We start from the raw sequence: 19976 nt of genomic DNA, 5'->3' as shown, positions 1-19976 counted from the left end.
CGCTTGCTGTGCTGGCATCACGTTTGAGGAAGTTTACAGTATGAACAAAATGACAAAAGGCTTCGCTTTTAAATGGAAATGAGGTGGAAAAAGTAAAATAAATACATTAGCCTTAGTTCATAAAAAAAAAAAAAGGAAGAGAAAGGCCAAGACGCACTGCTCATGTCTGTCCTATTGGCTGTCAGTCAGAAGGTCACATTATGATGTCAGTGGCAGCATCTCCCACTTAGTGCATTATTCCACCCTCTTTTTCTCTATTCCTTTGCTTGCAATGAATAAACCATCTATTTCTCTACTTAACAGTTGTTCCTCTGTCTTTCCCTAACCTGTTTCTGAATCTACAGTACACTGTGTGCAAATGTCATGCTGTTAATTATATATATATATATATATATATATATATATATATATATATATATATATATATATATATATATATATATATATATATATATATATATATATATATATATATATATATATATATATAATATATACATACATATATACACACATACATATATATTATATATATATATATAATATATACATACATATATACACACATACATATATATATATATATATATATATATACACATATATATTCAGAGTTGGAACTGAAAATTAGAGGGCAAAAAAAACATGTTTCATGTGTAAGAAAACAGTCCAGCACTTTGGATGAACTTACGAACTGAATTCATTAACATTTAATCCACAAATTTTTAAAAAAGAAAAAGTTTCCTTAAAAAGTAACCATATGTAAAAAGATAAATGATTCAAGTACAGAAATACATAACTCTATAAAAAATAAGCTGGACTCTGCTTGAACGGGGGTGGTTTTTTTAATTTAAATGCTTGAAAATGCTGCTGTAGGTTTTATGGGCGATTTGTGGGGAGCGTTTAACAGCAGAGGGCGTTAGCGTGGCCTGGATGGACTTCAGAGGAATGTCAGCCGCTCCTTCGAACCCCGGAATGGCCAGAGACTCCAGCTGCATGTTAAAGACTATCTCGCCGCCACAGGATATGAAGTCACCCTCCGGAGCAGGCACCTCGACGGGCTCCGGGATCTCGGACTCAGCCTCCTCCCGCTTGCTGAAGAGCCGGTCTAGGTAACTGCTCTGGCAGCTGCTGTTCTCCTTCTGGAGCTGCTCGTCTTTGCGGACATCCCAGCAAGCCTCGTCGATCAGGCTGCTCTCGGCAACGCCGGTGTCCGTGAAACTTTCCCAAGGACAGGGTGTCCGAACACCAAGCTGTGCCAGGTTGACTAGACACTTCTCTTCTTTTTCCTGACTGATGGACTTGGACATGGAGCCGCAAGGAGCACGAGTGTCCAGTTGGGAAACTGAGGTGTTTAACTCATTTAGGAGGTCAACGTCACCGGATTCCGGCTGGAGGCTCAGTTTGATGGTGCTGGCGATAAACGAGTCAAAGTCGAAGCCCTGGTTGTGGTTCTGGTGTTTTTCTTGTTCACGATCCTTCTCGGCCACGCTGTGGTTCTGAGACGCTTCCTGCAGGGCGATCTGGGCCTTGACCAGTCCGTTCTTCTCACACTTGCTCTTGCCCTTTTTGTCTAACTTCTCTTTGCTCTGTTGCTCTTTCCAGTTAGAGAGGTTGATGATGAGTTTGGGCTCGTAGTAGTGGTTCACCTCACTGTCCCTCCAGATCAGGTTATCCAGGTAGGATGGGGAAACAGCTTTGTAGTTGCAGGTGTAGCTGCACTCTTGGTCGCAGTACTTGTTTTCATGGTGATCTTCCTCTTGCCACGAGTGCTCGGAGAGGAGGTCGAATGATGGGTCCTCTAGGAACTTTTCGCACTCTCCATCCATGTATTTCCGTGGGTCGATCTGGACCTCCTCCTCGTCTGTGCCGTCTGACATGGCTCGAGGATCACGCTGCACATCTTCCACTTCATGGGTGCTGTGCAGGTGCCAGTCCTGATCAGAGAACTGACTGTCATGGTACCTACAGTGGGAAAAAGAACAACAAATGCAACGAATGTAAATTGATCTGGGTAGCTTGACGAACAGTTTTGGAGACTTCTGCTTTTAATCATTCAATTGTGTAGGAGCTGTACTGAAATATTGCTTACAAAGAAAATATCTGCCCAGAAGCAATCTTGCCATTGGAAAGATGGCGGCCAGGAGAACTGACTTTCCTTAAATGGTCTTTGCTTACACTTACTCTTACCGAAAGTCAAGTCTCACAGAATGATGAAAGGATGCTAGTATTTCTCCATTAAGTGTGAGCTCACCTGTCCCAGTTGTAGATGTGACTGTGGCTCTCATCCATGAGCAAGATGTCATCCACCTCATCCTCAATGTGGAAGGGGTGCGATGATACTGGTTCGTCTAATGGGAATGAGTAGTCGCTCATGTATGGGTGAGCAAGAGCCTCTTCCGCAGTGAGTCGGTCCATGGGGTTAAAGGTCAAGATCTTCTCCAGGAAATCCAAGGCTGCCATAAACAAATGAATAATATCACATCAGATTTAGCCTGCCATTTAGGTTTCTTTTACCAACACAATATGGCTTAGCATCAACAGTAGCAGAACTGAGATAATTTTCTAAAATCATAGAGAATGCTATGGATTGCTGAAAAAAATTGGGTCATGGGAAGGGAGAGTGGAAGAGAGAGTGGTATTCAAGTTTCCAGGAATTTAAGTGTCCATAAATTGTTTCTATGAATTGCATGCATTCTGAAAATATGCTTGTGCAACTTACCCTCAGGGCTGACACCAGGCAGTAACTTGGCAAGCGGCGTGTGTGGTTCTGACATGTCGTTCCTGATAAAGATGGGTATTACACTTTGAAGCTCCAGTCGGTCTTCCTCATGGACCACCGGAATGGATTCCAGAATCAGCTGCATCTGTTCCAGCTCGTGAGCACCTGCGCACACACAAATGTTTAATTCAGATAAACTGTGTCAAAGCAAATGCACTGTCAATATTTGGCACAACTTGTATACTCAAAAAACTGGTCTTGTTGTGCATGTTTTCCAAGACTGATGGCTAATTTTACCCTCCATTTGAATAATGAATTTCCATGACTTTTACAGTTGTTAAGGACTATTGGAAACAGACTTGTAAAAATACATTTATAGAGACTGAGCTCACAAAGAGTAGTTTATAGGCAATGAAATATATTGGAGCTGAGAGTAACTTAAAAAAAATAAATAAAATAAAAGTATATTCAATAGAGACATTTCCATGACCTTTTAGAATTTTATTTAATTATTTCAATAACTTTTTAGGGCCGGGAAATCATAATTTTAAAATTGCCAGATATTTCCTAAGCCTGCATCAAAACTAAAATACACCAAAACCAATAGTTCTGTCCCAGTTTCAAAAAAGTTTGAGTTCACAGAAAGAGCTCCTCTCTCAACTACAACATAAGAAAAAAAAAAGCATTGTCCTAGCTTATTTTAACACATGGCCACAGGAAATGACCTTCAACTACCTGATCATTGTGTGTGCAAGATGATAGAAGATAGAGTCACCAAGATAAAAATAGGCAGAATACATTCACACAGAGACAATGTTTAATACCTGCAAAGAGTGTTTTTCCAGTCAGCATTTCAGCAAAGATGCACCCAGCGGCCCACATGTCAATGGCTTTGGTGTAGTTATTTGGGGAAAGGAGCAGACGAGGAGAACGATACCATTTAGTGACCAGTCCCTCAGACAGATGCCCCTATGGAAAAGACATAACCAATGTCAGTGTCAAGACAAAGATCCTTGGAAATAAAACTGAACAAAAATCCTCCAAAGGTTTGCAGAAACTCACTCGCATGCATTTATGAAAAAAAAAAAAAACCTACAGAATGAGCAGTTAATTCATGTTCCTCATGTCTCATCTTGTTCATTGACGAGGTCATGCACTATATGGCATGTATAAAACACTCGGGACAGCTGTACCAGACATTTCCTGAGTAAAGCAGCCAGCACATGGCCCAGTTTCACATCTACCCTTTAAATGAAAAGGCTTATAACTACATGAACATTTAATTTTCAGTCAGTTTCGAGCTATGCTACAGTCAGGGCCATTGTTATTTCCCAAAACATATTAATGATGGGTCACTATAGTGTATACTAGTGTAAATTGTTGCGTAAATTGTCTTTGGTCAGTTTTTTTCCCCTTTCAGGTCAGCTACCATTATGACAGAATCACAAACACGCTCTCAACATGCATCTATATAACACGGCAGGTTTAATGGCACAGAGATTTGAGTGCAACTACTGCCCCCCTTGAGTACTATGGTTTGTTACCACCACAGTGACCCAATAATTCACGTTTTTGCTCAACAGGACCAAGGCTTTGCCAAACTAACCATTGTATGCTTCTGGCCTATAGATCTAAAGGACACACAGAAAGATAATGACTCAAGGACGACACAAATGGACAGACAGACAGATCAGCAGTCCCTCTTGACAAAAAACCAGGATAATCCATCTCGTGCCCGACACAATGGCAGACAGACAGACAAGTCATTGACATTAGCCTGCACCACTGGGTCACTGTTCATTAGAGCTGCACGATTCTGTATAAATTGAGAATCACGATTTATTTGTTGTTGGTTTCAAATAGAGTTCACAATTCTCACACAATTCTGAACAGACCACTAAACAAAACATGTAATTTACAATGGTCTGACAAAATGTTAGTCTAATTGCTTATATATATATATATATATATATATACACTTATCCAAGTATTTTGTCAAAGGTTTAATAGACATGGCCGAATTGTCGTCATTTAGGAATGAGATCATGTGGGTGTTTGAATCGAGATTGTGATTTCTTTTTTAATGATTAATCTTGCAGCTCTACTGTGCCTGTATCAAACATCCTCACACAGACTCAGTGTCTAGCCAATGGCCCAAAAAAAAGTGATTCTTGAGGCCATATGAATCCACAGTTCACTGCAAGGGCTATTTCTGTCTAAATCCATGGTCATGTATTGTTTGTAGGGTATCGGTCAAGCTTTTAAAAACAGATTACAGCAGACCACGTACACAATTGGCCATTGAAAAACCTTCTCTGGACCAACAAATACCAACAGACTATCATTTTACATCTCAAACAGACCTCAGTGAGCTTTCACTCCCTCTTAAAACAGCACAGATGCTTGGAAGAACACCAACTTAAAAAGATTACTAAACAATTGTCACAGTCATAGTTTCTGCGTCAAAGGTCATGCACAGGGTTGCATAATGCAATGAGAGCAGATTACCTGGAAGCAGATTATGAACATTCAGATCACATTCTACTTCAAGACTGTGTGAAAGAAAGATCCTGCTAAAGGATTAAACTTAAAAAACTCTCATGCTAAAGAGACCAGACTGATGCTCAATCGAAAGAGAAAACCAATCGGCTGTAATGGCAAAATTAGATTTTAGATTTTTTACATTAAAGGGTAACTAAACACTAAACCAACTTTTTTTAGTTAATGATCTGTAAGACTGGGGCTTTATTAATGCTGTTCATTGATTCGAGTAACTTCTTTGACATTTGGGTATAAAGTGTTTTAATTCTACAATATATGGTGTAAAAACGTCCGAGTGCTGCCCTCTTCAGGTTGAACGGTGACTACTGCACTTGAATTTTCCTATTGGATGTTTGCAGTAGTTCGTGACGGTAGCGGTAGTGAGAGAGATCCATTCATCCCCTCTATCTCCGCTGGGCTCCGCCCACTTTTCCAGCATTTTTCAAATATTGCCAGTGGGTGGAGTCAGGCTCTGACCAGGGGTTTAGTTACCCTTTAAGCAGTGCTTCCAGAAAAGTGGTTCCTTGCTGGCCTAAGAAGCCCATCCACAAGTCTGTAGATATGGCTTCGGGGTCCTTCCATCTATGCAGGTTTGATCTCTTAGATGAATAATTGTACAACTTTCCTCAACTTGCTGCAGGATATGATGTATCCTAGGGCTGTGCACAATTAATCGAAATAAAACCAAAATCGTAAAATGGCTTACGGCAGTGATTTATGAACTACGTGTTTCAGAGAGAGTGAAGTGCGAGACTGTGACTCTGGCTAAAGTATAAATATACACTGGGAATCGTTTATAGAGGGGAAAAGCAAAAATTAAATAATAAATTTCGCAATTCGCAAAAAATTCGCAATCTTGATTCAAACAACAAATGATCTCATTCCTAAATAGACAATTGACTATTGAACATTTGACAAAATCACACTGGAACATTCAAACCTGCATTGGCTCTGCCGCTGACCCAGAGAAAGCAGTCATGATGTAGAACTATAAAACAGCTTCACAAACAGTCTTTTCAACCACACAGCATTGTTACTTCTGTAATAATATGATCATTGTGTGTGCACAATATTTGTAGCACAGAAGTACGTCTGCCATCAAAATAGAGAAAATCACCTTTTGAAAGTAACTTGGCGTTTCAAGTAACGATTGTATCAACTACATCGTTACGCCACCAGGTGGTGACCAGTGACAATATATTTGTAATTTAATCATTCATTCCAAGAGATTCGTTTAAAAACACCAATTCCTCCAGTATTGAAACGAGTATTTATGAGTGAGTCATTGAATCATTCATACAAACAGATTTTAAAAATAATTCATTCAGATTAATTAAACATTTAGACTGCATATCTATTTATACAAACATACACACCCACCCCTAGTAAAATTATTATATAAAAAAAATAAAATAATTAAATTATTTTTTATTTTTTATAATATGATACTGAACTCACAATACGATATTATTGCGATACTCCAAGACATATGGTAAAATGTTAAAAAAAATTGTTACTGTTGATTAAAATGCTAAATTTGGTATTACATTGACGGTGGAAATGAATAGGCTTGGACTTAGTGACGGTAACCCAATGCACAGAACATTAGTGACACCAGAATAAAAACATGCATGATTCTGAAGCTGAAAATACAGAATTATTTTAGACGAATATGCTTGCACTGTCACTGACCAGATATATTTTAAATAATGTAGGCCAATTTTTACTGGTAACAAGACATTTGGCATTATCAAGAACTACAAATATTCCCCCATTCCATTATTATACATTATATTCAATATAGTAGTTTAACGTAGTACTGACACTAAAACTCACAGTACTTTTTATTTGGGGTGAACTACACAATGCATATTGTCACAATGAATGCACGATACAGATTGAGCATTTTTGTATTGCGATATATTGTGACATGATATATGGTTACACCCCTAGTGCTTATTCAGGAAGTGACAAGAGCAGAGTCTCATAGGGTGAATGCAATACAAATGTCTGCTTAAATGCTTCTTGAGAAAGTCAAGCCAAACTAGTCATGACACATTTTAGGCAACTCATTTGAATTTTAACTGAATCCACCCTCGCTGGTGGCGTGAGGCGACAGATGACTCATGCAGGCCGTGAGATGGGCTCCTAACCAAACAGCAGGAGGATTAAATGTCAGACAGAATTGACAGACCCCAATCGCACCTCATATTTATTGTCATTTGCAAGGGCAACCATTACTAAAGCTCAAAATTAGGGGACTGTTTGCAATACTTCAAATCACACAGCTTGAGGGAAAAGGGTCTCACATTTTTATCCCTTATAAAAAAAACAAACAAAAAAAAAAACACCACCTCACTTTGATCTTTCATGTGAGAAAGCAGAGTGTATTTTTTTTTTCCAGTTCTTCTGAGATCATCGGAGACCACAAAAGTAGGTCAAATTCAAGTCTGGTGAAGGAGTGGAGTTCAGAGCGCCCCTGTAAAATGAGTCAATGTCAGAAAGTGCTGAGAGGAGTGAAAAACACTGGGCCCAATTTATGCCTCTAAAAGTCCCCTGTGTACAAGAAACAGTCTCTTTTCACACCGCATTTAACATGCGCACAATGAACAGATAGGAGACAGCCTTTGGTAAACTGACAAAAACGAAAACCTCAAACAGCTGCAGAGAAGAGGAAGAACAAGTCTGAACCCAATGACACAAGCAAACATCAAAAGCAGGACTTGGAAGAAGACCAGAATCCAGAGCGCTCAGCCAAAAGCAGACAAAGACAAGAGAGGAGAGGGAGAAGGGAAGTAGGGGGTTGATCCGCACGTGAATTCCAAACATTCCTCAGACTGGGTCGGATTTCTAGAGCAGAGCATAAAAAGACCCTCTAAAAACAAGCAGCTGCCCTTTAATACAGTACCCTTCTCACAATACTTAGTGTTCACTTCAACACTAATATTTTTTTCTCTAAGGTCTGCCTAATCTTAATGACTGTTTTTTGATGCAAAAAACGTAATAGTTCTACATGATTTCCCAGCTTTTTTTACCCTTAGTAAACAGGACATTTGCTGCTGTACCTTTAAGACTTGTATGTAAAAGACTGCAGTTAGGGCTGGGCGATAAAATGATAACGATAATTATCGCGATATAATTTCTCGATAAAACGATATCAAGAGGTCGATAAATGTTCGATAATGTTTATGCGCCAAAAGCGGAACGAAACTCATTTGAACCGTGCGCGCCTCACGGACTGTTTATCCGCTCGGCTCAAAGTCCAAACGGCAGCTCGAGCTCAGTAGAGCAGATGCGTTTACTCTGGTCGTCTCGCTCACGAGATCCAGTGATAAGCGCTTAAGTTCAGCGAAGAACACAAATGTTTAAAGGCAGATGAAACAGCGCTGACAAACAGGAAAAACACTGTGCGCAACGATACAGTCAATCTGAATTGATACTGAATCCATTTAGCCTACCATGGATTTACTGTAAGGTTAGCCTAGTAATATTAACTGCACCATGAAATGTGGGGTACATATTGAATTGTATAATATTATTAATGTAGACAATGTATTAAATTACTAATGGAATATAATTATAGTATTTAATAATGTATTTAACTGTTAGGCTACTGTTTTTCATACAAATACCATAGAAACCAAAACATTTTGCCATGATAGTGAGGTACTAATTTATAACGTTAGGCTATGCCTGGTTTTATCTGTGGTTATCATGATCTAAATGCATGATACTGGATGACCAATGGTTAATTTTAATAAAACTCAAACAGTCAGAATATTACATTTTACCAAATAAAAATGTGGTTGTTAAATTATTATTTTTTTTAAACAGATGTTACTGTTTTTGTTAATGAACATAAATTTAACAGAGTAGTATTAGCTTGAGTTAGGATGCAGATTTACTGTCAACTCACTGTCAAATATGCATTTCGAGACAAAACATGTAATTTGAATATTGCAGGCTGCACTGCAAACTGTGCTGAAGAAATATTTTTCTATTCAGATATTAATTTTGTTAAGGAAAAATGACAAATGTTTGAATGTTCTACCTCAGATTTGTGAAATGTTCACCTGTTTGTCAAGTGTTTGTCATGATATGTTCTGACAATAAAGAGTTAAAACCACAATTAACGCTCTGGTTTATACAACTTTCACTTAGGAGCAAAAATCTGCCTTTAAACTTTAAAGAAATAAAGATTTGACATTTATCGTGATAATTATCGATATCGACTGATATAAAAAAAAATATCGTGATAATTTTTTTGGGGCATATCGCCCAGCCCTAACTGCAGTTGCTGAATACTCAGTGTAATAGGCTTTATGTCGAGCGTCACGTGACCAAACCGGAAAACAGGTCTCATTGCATCCGCTTGTCAGAGAAAGTGTTAACGGCCGTAAGAACTAACTACCGTAATTCCTCAAATAAAGGCCGGGGCCTTTATTTACCTGAACTGCAGATGGTAGCCGGCTTTTATTTGAAGCAGGCTTTTATTAGAGGCAGGCCTTTATTTCTAATTCGCGATCCCCGCCCGCCCGCCAGCCAAGTTTCCATGGTGACGCGTCATGCTTGGCACGTGTTCACCACAGCCAAAATAGCGCTGTATGACAGATGTAGCGCTTTTATTTCTAAATATTAGGGCTGTGCGATATGACGATATATATCGGATGGACGATATAAAAAGCCTATCATTTCATATTATGCCATATCGTTTATATCGTGGTGTCGCAAAAAAACATTGTTTACGGCAAAAATTTGGATGACTGCAATCTTTCACGCCACCATGGGGATGCAGGCAGAAACGTGAATAACAGCATGAATGAAGGGGTGACAGAACCGGGTGTTTCCGAGCAGGAGAAGAACCAGCCAGAACAAACCGAGGAGCTCGTTCCTAAAGGAGGGGCTAGATGGTTTGGTTAACTTTCTATTTGTTGTATTGACCATTTTAGGGTGGTTTGGATAAATAAACGCCAGTCTCAAATAGAGGCCTGGTCTGTTTTTTAGTTTCGGTTTGTATTTAATCTTCTAAAACCCGTCAGATCGTCTGTTTAAACCAGTTCTGTGGTGCAGATTGCGCGCATCTGGGCGGAGTTGTAAGCGCAAGCAGAGTTAGCGGAGGCCGGAGAGAGAAGGAGATCGTTTTACAGGGTATAGCCTTCATTCTTTCTTGTTGATGTGTTTCGGGCAACAAGTTCATAGGCTCGATGGATATTACCAGTAATGTATTGTTCAGCCCATGGCTGTCACATCGTTTCGTTTTTTTAATTCTGCCAATAATCTAAAAGCTATGGTTATAGTAAATGTACAATTATCGTTAAATATATACTGACTTCACCCTGTGCTGCAACATACATTTAGTTGTACATTCATTTACAGAAATCAGCTGGTTGAATTCAAATTGATGCTGTTATTATCGGATTTTCAGGTGATATTCCCAATTCATTCAGTTAACGGACGCTCTGAGGTAAAGTGTTCAGACTGCAGACTAAGCAACGATTGTATTTAATTGTACAGTACTATCATAACATAGTACATACATGATCTTAATTCCATAATGTCCTTAAACATAACAATTTGCTGGCCATAAACTGACAGCGCGTGTCCGGTGTGCGATACCTCGAGTTGCTATAGACACGGCGCGCGCGCTTCTCGTCCGGTGAGCGACCCCCTTTAGACATAATAAAGTAGCCTAGGCTAATTCTTTGATTAACGGATTTGTTAAACACATTTATAAATAAAACGTAATCTTCGTTATCTCTAGGCCTACACTAAATGAAAGGCCTGTCTCATAGACGCCTGCCTCAAATACAAGCCGGTGCAGTTCGGCGATTTGGGAAAATAAAAGCCCGGGCTATTATTTGAAGTTTTACAGTATATCGTGATATATATCGTTATCGGGATATGAGATGACTTCTATCGTGATATGAGATTTTGGTCATATCGCCCAGCCCTACTAAATATTAACAAACTTGCTTACCATGTCATCAACTATCTTCTATTCTGACTCTCAAATCCGTGTAAGTGAGTTTGTTTTGTCGTTTAAAACCCTTTATGAATGATCTTGATCTGTAACGTGAGATGGGCACCGCAGTTCGGAGATTCCTGTTGTATTTGTTAAGTTACAGCGCGTGAATTCTTCAGTTTCTCCCGAAATACATGAAAGTAAGTGGCCGGTGAACTGGGAGAAGAATAGAGTAAACTTTATAGTTACTTACACTGTGTATCTGATATGAATAAAACACGTCGCCAAATATATTTGAATGGATTGTTATTGCTGCTTCCATAGACACCATTGTGTATTTTACAAACTATAAATTTATTGTTTTGCTATAAATCACATCTATTTAAATGTCTGAAACCTAAAATAAACATGTGGTTAAAAACACTGAATAGTTGTGATATATGACAAGCGCTGAGCGCGTCCGTCTTTGAGTGTACACTCATTTAAAGTGTACCTATTCACACTATTTTTTCCCCGGCCTTAATTTGAGACCGGCCTTTATTTGTCCGCGTTGACCACGCCCCCGGCCACTATCAGAGGCCCGGCGTTTATTTGAATACCGGTCTTTATTTGAGGAATTACGGTATGATATCTATGGATTTTTAAGGTAATCAGCTAACCTACTAAGTTCACTTTGTTATTGGTGTTTTATGCTATTTAAATATCTAAACGTTAGTGTGAAAAAAAAAAAAAAAAAATTTAAATATCAATCTGCACATGCGAGGGACATTGGTTATGCTCATTTTTGCTTGCTCCTTTTAAGTTATCTTGAGTAAAACGGCAAAAAATTTCATGAAGCACATACAAAAGACTTGAATCGGAAGCGATGTGATCTGTTTTCCGGCTTGGTCACGTGACGCTCGGCATAAAGCCTATACCGGCTCCAGACTAGTGTTGGACGGTATACCGGTTCATACTAGGGGTGTGCACGAATATTCGAATTTTCGATCTGTAATTATTATTGGAAAAATAAAATACTATTCGAATTTTACTAAGTTGCTTTGCTGGCCGTAAATGCAGTGAATCCATGATAAATCCCAAGCACTAACTCGCAATAATAATTAAATGCACTGGGTGGCGCTGTGGAGCGTGTTTAACAAGTTGTTTGTATTTGATCACATGTCGTCGTCTGCCTCGTGAAGTAGAATTAGGCTACTCAGATGAAAATTATCTTACTAAATGATCTTACAAAATGGAATTACTTTTGATCAAATTAATTAATGAATCAAAGTTATCATAATACCACCAGTGTCCACCACCATGAGAAATCACATGAAATCCAAACACCACTCGACTGAGGAAAGACAGCTGTCCATCACTGCATCACGACTGCAGGTAAAGCGCAGATGTATACCCCGAGGGAGACAGGTTTAAGAACAGAAAACACAAAGTGCTGCTGTTAGAAACTTCGCTAAAACCGTTATCTTTGTCTCTGCAACATCTGTCAGCGCAGCATGTTTTCTCACTCGAGCATGAACGTGAAACAATATAAACACGATAACCATATTCTGACTCGGCCTGTACGATAACTGGCGTAGTCTGCTTTATTAGCGTTTTTTTTCTCCGTTAGCCTGCTTGAGCTTAAATGCTTTTGTTCTTTATATTTGTTGTTTACTCATATTGTTTAATGTTTTCAACTAAAAAAGAAAACCTTAAGATATATTTTAGGCTTGTGTATATTGCCTAATCATAAGCTTGTTCAGAAATGGTGACAAAAAAACGTAAAAAAAACCCAACCTTAAACTTAAAAAAATAACGTCTTTTTTCGTTAAACGTCATTTAAATAAACGAATATTCGATTTTTATGAGCCCGAATATTCGAATGCAATATTTTTGAAAATGCCCATCCCTAGTTCATACCGGTGTTTATTTTTGTTATATGAATTTTTAATATACCGCAATACCTGTGTGTGTAGCTTTAACAACGATCGGAACCGCGGCGCGACACTGTTTAAGAGGGGTCACTTCACTGTTGCACTGTGGTGATGCACAGCTGCATGTGTTACTAAACGTGACGGTGAATGGATAGGTTAAACTGTATTTGACAGCTATCAATTATAGTGTTTCCCATACATTGGTTCACAATATCAACACAGCCTTTTGGAAAATCTATTTGTGGTTGGCATTGACATCGTTGAATAAACATGAACACTGCACGTTTCAAAATCAAAAGGCAGCGCGGGTGTTTTTATATTAATGCATCTGAAGAGATCTGACGGTCTTTAGAAAAGTTTCGATGTTATTTCAATTGAATCTTTCCTGATAAAGCAGCATTTATGAGCGTTTCGCTGCTTTGTGTACAGCCGTTATCGGGGAAACCGTCATTTCGGCCGCTCCTAAAGCGCCTCCTGCTGGTGCCTCTTAGTAAACAGGCTTGCAAACCTGTATTAATACTAGTGTGAATTTTTCTACAAGATTCACTCATGACAGTAAAATAGGGCATTCTACGTCAATCTACTGCAGTATTTCCTCTCTCAATCAGTAGAACATATGGTTAACACACAGTCATGCTTTAAAAAAAATATGTGAAAATACGTGAAACGGTATAATTTTGGAAAATACTGTGATATGGATTTTTGGTCATACCGCCCAGCATGACTCCAAACTAACTTTTTTTTTTACTCGGAGCAATGTAGCCCCTTACTGAAAGGAGCACCATCCATTCAATACCAAAACGTACTGGTAAAATGATCAAATTACAAATGAACCCAACATTTTATATGCCTGTTGTTCGGCTCTACCGCTGTAATGTGTGCGTGTCTATTAGGCTTGCTGCGATAGTCTGTTACAGTGTTCAACCACACACAGATTACATCACTTGCCCACCATGGCACCGCCTCCCACTGTTGTTTTTTATAGTAATAAAAATCATTTAATTCAGTTAGAGATAAACCCACAGTTAAAAACAGAATGCGTCTGCTCAATTTAGCGTGAGCCGAACGAGAGTTGAAGCACAGATCAGCATGATGTACGCTTATTCGCTTATTAATAAAAGTTCTATGTTTAATAAAAGAGAGTTTGTCATAGTACTGTTTTGTTGTTGTGCTTTTCATTAAGAATAATAATGAACCCAGCATTCAAACATTTGTCGCTCTCGAGCTGCCACTAATTCATAAGCGATTTAAAAGTGAGGTGGAAAAGAGGAAAAAACTTCAACTTCTAGTTAGGATGCAGCCTTTGAAGGTAGTTTCCCATTCAGGTAGTAGTGGCTATGGTTTGGAATAGTGGTCAACCAAAACATCTGTCGATATCTAAAATTATTTGATAATCAGCATCAGCCGATAAGTTTTTCTGTATGGCTGATAACTAAGTGTCGGCAGTGGACTTTTTAAAATCCATATCAGCGATTCCTAGTTTGGCACAAAGCTCATGTTAGCGTAACAAAGAACTATCAAAAGAGTGAGAAAATAGGCCTATGTCCTAACCTAGAAATCTAGACGCACCCTAGCGGCAGCAAAACTTATTTTGCTGCAAAGTGTGGTCTAGCAACTCTCCATAGACTTTTGAGCTAGAAAAACCAAAAACTGGTCCGGCCAATCACATCGTGTATAGAGTCGGCGGGGGGGCTTAACATAATGACGGCAGAGTTGTGACGGTTCCGTGTGATTTCCCTCTGCTTGAAAACAAACAAGATGCTGCTGGCGAACAGCGGTCTTTCGAATCGACTTTGGCCGGGACTCTGGATGACTTTGAGTTAGGAGAACGTCACTTAAGTCATTCCTAAAACAGGAAGATGTGTTCAGAGTTTTGACGACCGGATACGGCAAAAGTTTAATATACCAACTAGCTGGTTCACAGGTGGAAAACCGCATGGGACTCACTCAGCCACAGCCATTCGTTGCTCTGGTTGGTTGTAGCGCTGCCGAGGGATATTGAAAGACAACCGTTTATCCCGCCCCTCGGATTGAGGTATGACAATTGTGAGTTCCCAGACCTAACATCTTGATGTAGGTCTGGCTTGCCAGGCTACCTATGTCCCAATTAACAAATCATTTGCCTCTGATGCAGCGAATAATAATCCACCAAACACACATCACATTACTTTCTTCCATACACAAAGAACATTCTGAATGTGGAAGGGTTCGAGTCAGAGCTTCCAGTCACGCATGAATCATTACCTCTAAAGGTCTGAGAAACCTCCTTCAAACATTTCTTAATTACACTTTCTCCAGCTCTGGCTAGTTCTGCCATGCTCCAAACAATGTTTTTTTTTTTTTAGCCAAAGAGCTTTGCTTATATTTAGCACTTAAACAGCCAGAGAGCTTTGCTTATGTGGTACTTAAACTGCCTGTTTGAATTATAGCTTGCAGCTAGATCTTATTTAGCTCTTCAAAACTGACCCCATTTCCATGGAAAGAAACTGTCCTACTGGATGCTGGCAATTTTCAAGACTGACTTCATTGGATTGTCTTTTGAAGCAAAACAACCCTTTAGTTGGATGAAGAGAAAGACTTAATTCACTAAAAATGATCCCCTATGCTACAACTGCACAGTTATGGGTAAATTGAGAATCACGATTTCTTGTTTAAAACAGATCTTAATTCCTCCATGATTCTGAAAAGACAACTAAACAAAATAACACGCAATTTAGTCTAGAGACTCTTACAAAATGTTAATTGCCGACAATTTTCTTTTTAATTAAAAACATTTAATTAATAGTTGTTTGAATGAATGATTCAATGACTCACTCAAATACTTCACTTGGTTAATTACTGGAAGAATCAGTATTTAACAAAACTCCTGAATGATTGCTTTAATGACAATGATGTGGTAAAATCTTTGTTTGAAGCATCAAGCTACTTTCAAAAGGTGATTTACTCTATTTTGATCACTACCATAGACATCAGTGTTTATATCCAATTCCAAACTATAAACTTGTATATCTATACACTTTTAAACTTTTATATTGCAACACAAAAATAGTGTGTTTGAAAAGACTTTGTAAAGCCGTTTCATACTTATACATGACAACTGCTCAATCGGGGTCAGCGGCTACACAAACACAGATTTTAATGTTCACCTGTGATCGTACTTGTCAAAGGTTTAATAGTCATAGCCGAATCATTGTCATTTAGGAATAACATAGCATAGGTGTCCGAATCAAGAACACAACCTTTTAACGATTGATCGTGGTGCTCTACCCTCTGCCCTACCATCCCATCACATTTGATGTCAAGGTCAATGGACGTGTGCAAGAATATATTTTTTTAAAAGAATATAAAACTACATACTGGAATGGCTGACACCGTATACCGCAGACGCGAACGCCGCGAAACAATGTGACAAGAAAATAGAACACATTATAATCAGTGATACTGTCTAGACTGGATCTGGTGCGCAGCGACAAATAGCCGATGCAAAATTCTTTTTCTGCCGTACGCCAAGCACTTGCTGTCTGACAGGGACATATGAATTTGGAGTGGTCGCTGTGTCACGTCCAGTGTAGACTCAGTCTTTTGCGGCACAACTTGTCTCGACAATGGTCACGTCCAGTGTAGAGACAGCGCTTCCCACAAACCTCCATAAGCCACAACTGAAGTGCTGACTGCGGGAAAGGGTCAATTCGCAAAGGCATCACACACACACACTCTTCTCTTTCTCCATCCATCAATGCACTAAACAGCTTAAACAGGTCAGCAAAAGTGAGAAGAACACAGCAGTTTGACAATACTCAATGCAGCAAAGAGAAAAATCGAGAGAAAGAGGAATGGATAGAAGCAAAAGTGTGAGAAAGTTTGCTTCTCAACATCTTTTCTGGCCTCTTCTACTAAAACATGACATTTTACTGAGAATCAGTAACCATAAACGTGAATATCCAAATGAATATGAGATTTTGGTTATGTAGGCCTATGGGTTATGTAAATGTGTTACATGTGCCACTTTTAATTGGAATTCTGTCATTTCAAAACCTTAATCAGAAAAGTGTGTTTGAAAAACAGTATTTGAGCACTATAAGAAACGGGTACTGTGAAAAGTTCAGCTATCAAAGTCAAGATAACCATTTCTGGAGCAAAGAGGAAACAAATTCCTCACAAGATTACAAAATAAGGGACATAAATCATACACATACCCCTTTTCCACCAAGGCAGAGCTGGTGCTGGTTCGGAGCCAGAGCCTAGTTTCAATTCGGTTCTTTGTTTTTCCACACGCAAAGCACCAGCTCCAAACCAGGAAAAGTGGTTCTTAAGTAGCACCAAATCATTGCTGGTCTAGAACAGAGCCAAGTAAGAACCGCTTGCGTCAGGGGCTGGGGGCGGGGTTACCGTGACCAACAAGACGAATAGAAACTTGTGACCGCCATTTTTAAATAGCAGCTAGTCGAGCTAATAGCAGCTTGATTATAATATCCGTCTATGTAAGTTACGGCGAGCTGCACAAACGCGTTGGATTCCGATGTATTTTTGCAAAACATGAGCATCCATAGTAACGCAATGTCCGTTATTGTTGATGGCTTGTTCGAGATGCATCGGAGTGGCACGGACCAATCGGAGCTGCGGGAGTGTTTGGAGATCATACGACTCCTTGTGCTTTTGGATCGCTTTCGCAGTGCTTTGATGTCATGCGGCGATCGATCTGCGAGAAGCCGATGCATCTCGAACAAGCCTGGCGTGTTTGTGTTTGGCGCTACCGCACTATAGCGTTGCTGGGCAACATGAGACGTATGCAGTGACGTAAGATCTGGCTCTGTCGTGGCTCTCTAGCCGGTGGAAAGGCAAACCGGTTCTTAGTAAGCTCGTCAGTCGAACCAACTCCGAACCAGCTCTGGCTCTGGCTCTGAACCAGCACCCGGTTCTTGTTGGTGGAAAAGGGGTAACAGATGGGTAAAAGCATCAAGACTTTCACACTCATTCATTGCGCTCATTTGAATTAAAATGAATGAGCTGGTTAAATTACTGTGCAAGTGTACTAAAAATGAACTCAAATGACAACAAAACAGTGGGAAAAGAGCATGCATGCGTCAAGTTTTTCATAATACGCTTATTCCAGAATACTCCAACTACTGATGAACCAAAACCAATTTTTTACAGAAACACCAACACTGAAATTAAAGGTTTATTTTAGCCATAAACTGAAAATTGTATTTAAAAATGTATTTATTTATTACATAAATTAAACTCAAAAGATTTGTATATTTAAACTGCACATATGGCAGTTTTTGTAAACTTTTTCCATTACATTTCGTTTTTACTCCAATTTGTTGTTGAAATAAACATTTAAACAGTGAGACTGTAATAAAAACTTGTTTTCATGACAGATGTGATATATTCTCAAATCTTTGATTTAAGCTTTTTTCTATGCACGTAAACATGGTCAATGAATCTGATTTCTCAAACTTTCAAGTGCTCAAGCTAGTAGAGCAGCTGAATCAGTAATTACAGGACCAGAGCCTGATATAGTCTCTCAATTTTCTTGTTCCCTGTAGAACAAACCCAGACGCAACCAGAGTATGTGTGGGGGAGTGACAGCAGCTATTCATAGCTGAAGCAGGAACAGCTCTCGCTCTAAAAGGCCTTGGAGGAGGCTTGTCTGAGTACATGTGTGAGAGGAGATCTGGCTGGCATATGATCATGTGAGCCCATAGAGGAGAAATGAATACAAATTTGAGACACGTGTATGCTTGGATCCAGCCACAGCCTCTAACATCAGTGAAATTACCCCTACATAACTACATTCAGGATGTGGAGAAATACTGGACATTCCACTCTGATTCCATAAAGGAACAGCTGTATCATTCTTTCATAATATTTCTGTAGTGTTCCTGTCTGTTCCTTTCAATACACACAAGACACAAACAACCAGATATGAGGAAACTGCAGTGGAAGTTAACGTATTGGAAAGGGAGTCAGAGAAACAGGAAGTTGGTGTCATTTCAAGGACTGTCGCACTACTGTTTACTTCCTGTGAAACAACGAATCAGTGAATGGAATTAAAGCTCATTCATAGCTAAGCCATACAAGACGCCATCTGGATGGGTTTCAATGAGATGGAACACACTTCAAACACTGAAAGAGATAAATATGAAAGTGAACACTTTTTAAATACCTTATGGGAATAGTGTGGGTCCATGATGCGGGCGAGTCCAAAGTCCCCAATTTTCAGTACCAAGTCCTCGGTGTTGACGAAGAGGTTGGCAGGCTTCAGGTCACGGTGAAGCACGTTTGCCGAGTGGATGTATTTGAGTCCTCGCAGCAGTTGGTACATGAACAGCCGTGCATGGTCCTCGGACAACAAGCCCTGTTCCAGTACTTTACAGAGGTCGGTTTCCATGTACTCCTGTACGATGTACACGGAGTTGACTTCCGTCAGAGAGCTCACGTCCTCCGCAAGTCTCCTGCCACTGGGCCCCAGGGTTTCGAACACCTTTACGATGTTGTCGTGATCGAGTCTGCGGATGATCTTGATTTCACGTAGTGCATGTTTGACACTCTGAGGGTCGGTCAAGACTATCTTTTTCACAGCGACCCTCTTGTCACAATCGGTGTCGACAGCGGAAAAGACCAGTCCGTTTCCCCCGTAGCCCAGCGGCTTCAGGTCCATGTAGCGAGGGCCCAGGTCGAAGCCGTGAATGTTCATAAGGCTCTCAAATTTCTCTGCCATTTTGCGGTCTAGAATAGCAGCTCTTTGCAGATGTTATAGCTGGAAAGATTTCTGATTTATCTGATATGCACCGATCTTGAGTTGCAACTACTAGAGCTAGATGAGAAAGACCAA

The 19976-nt window shown here is 39.5% G+C and overlaps 1 protein-coding gene across 1 annotated transcript; it reads right to left on the bottom strand.

Annotated features, from left to right (window-relative positions):
• Positions 1–610: 610 nt before the first annotated feature.
• mapk6 (mitogen-activated protein kinase 6) lies at positions 611–19976 on the bottom strand. The gene is made up of 5 exons (XM_056256710.1): positions 19308–19976; positions 3547–3691; positions 2723–2887; positions 2255–2456; positions 611–1965 (listed from the first exon to the last, which is right to left on the bottom strand). The coding sequence occupies exons 1-5, from the start codon at positions 19860–19862 to the stop codon at positions 846–848; spliced, it is 2187 nt and encodes a 728-aa protein (XP_056112685.1). The 5' UTR covers positions 19863–19976; the 3' UTR covers positions 611–845.

The sequence above is a fragment of the Rhinichthys klamathensis genome, unplaced genomic scaffold (assembly GCF_029890125.1).
Source record: "Rhinichthys klamathensis goyatoka isolate OS25496 unplaced genomic scaffold, OSU_Roscu_1.1 h1tg000131l_1, whole genome shotgun sequence".
Lineage (NCBI taxonomy): Eukaryota > Metazoa > Chordata > Actinopteri > Cypriniformes > Leuciscidae > Rhinichthys > Rhinichthys klamathensis.
The sequence above is the reverse complement of the archived record's forward strand: the minus strand, read 5'-3'. Positions and strand labels throughout refer to the sequence as shown.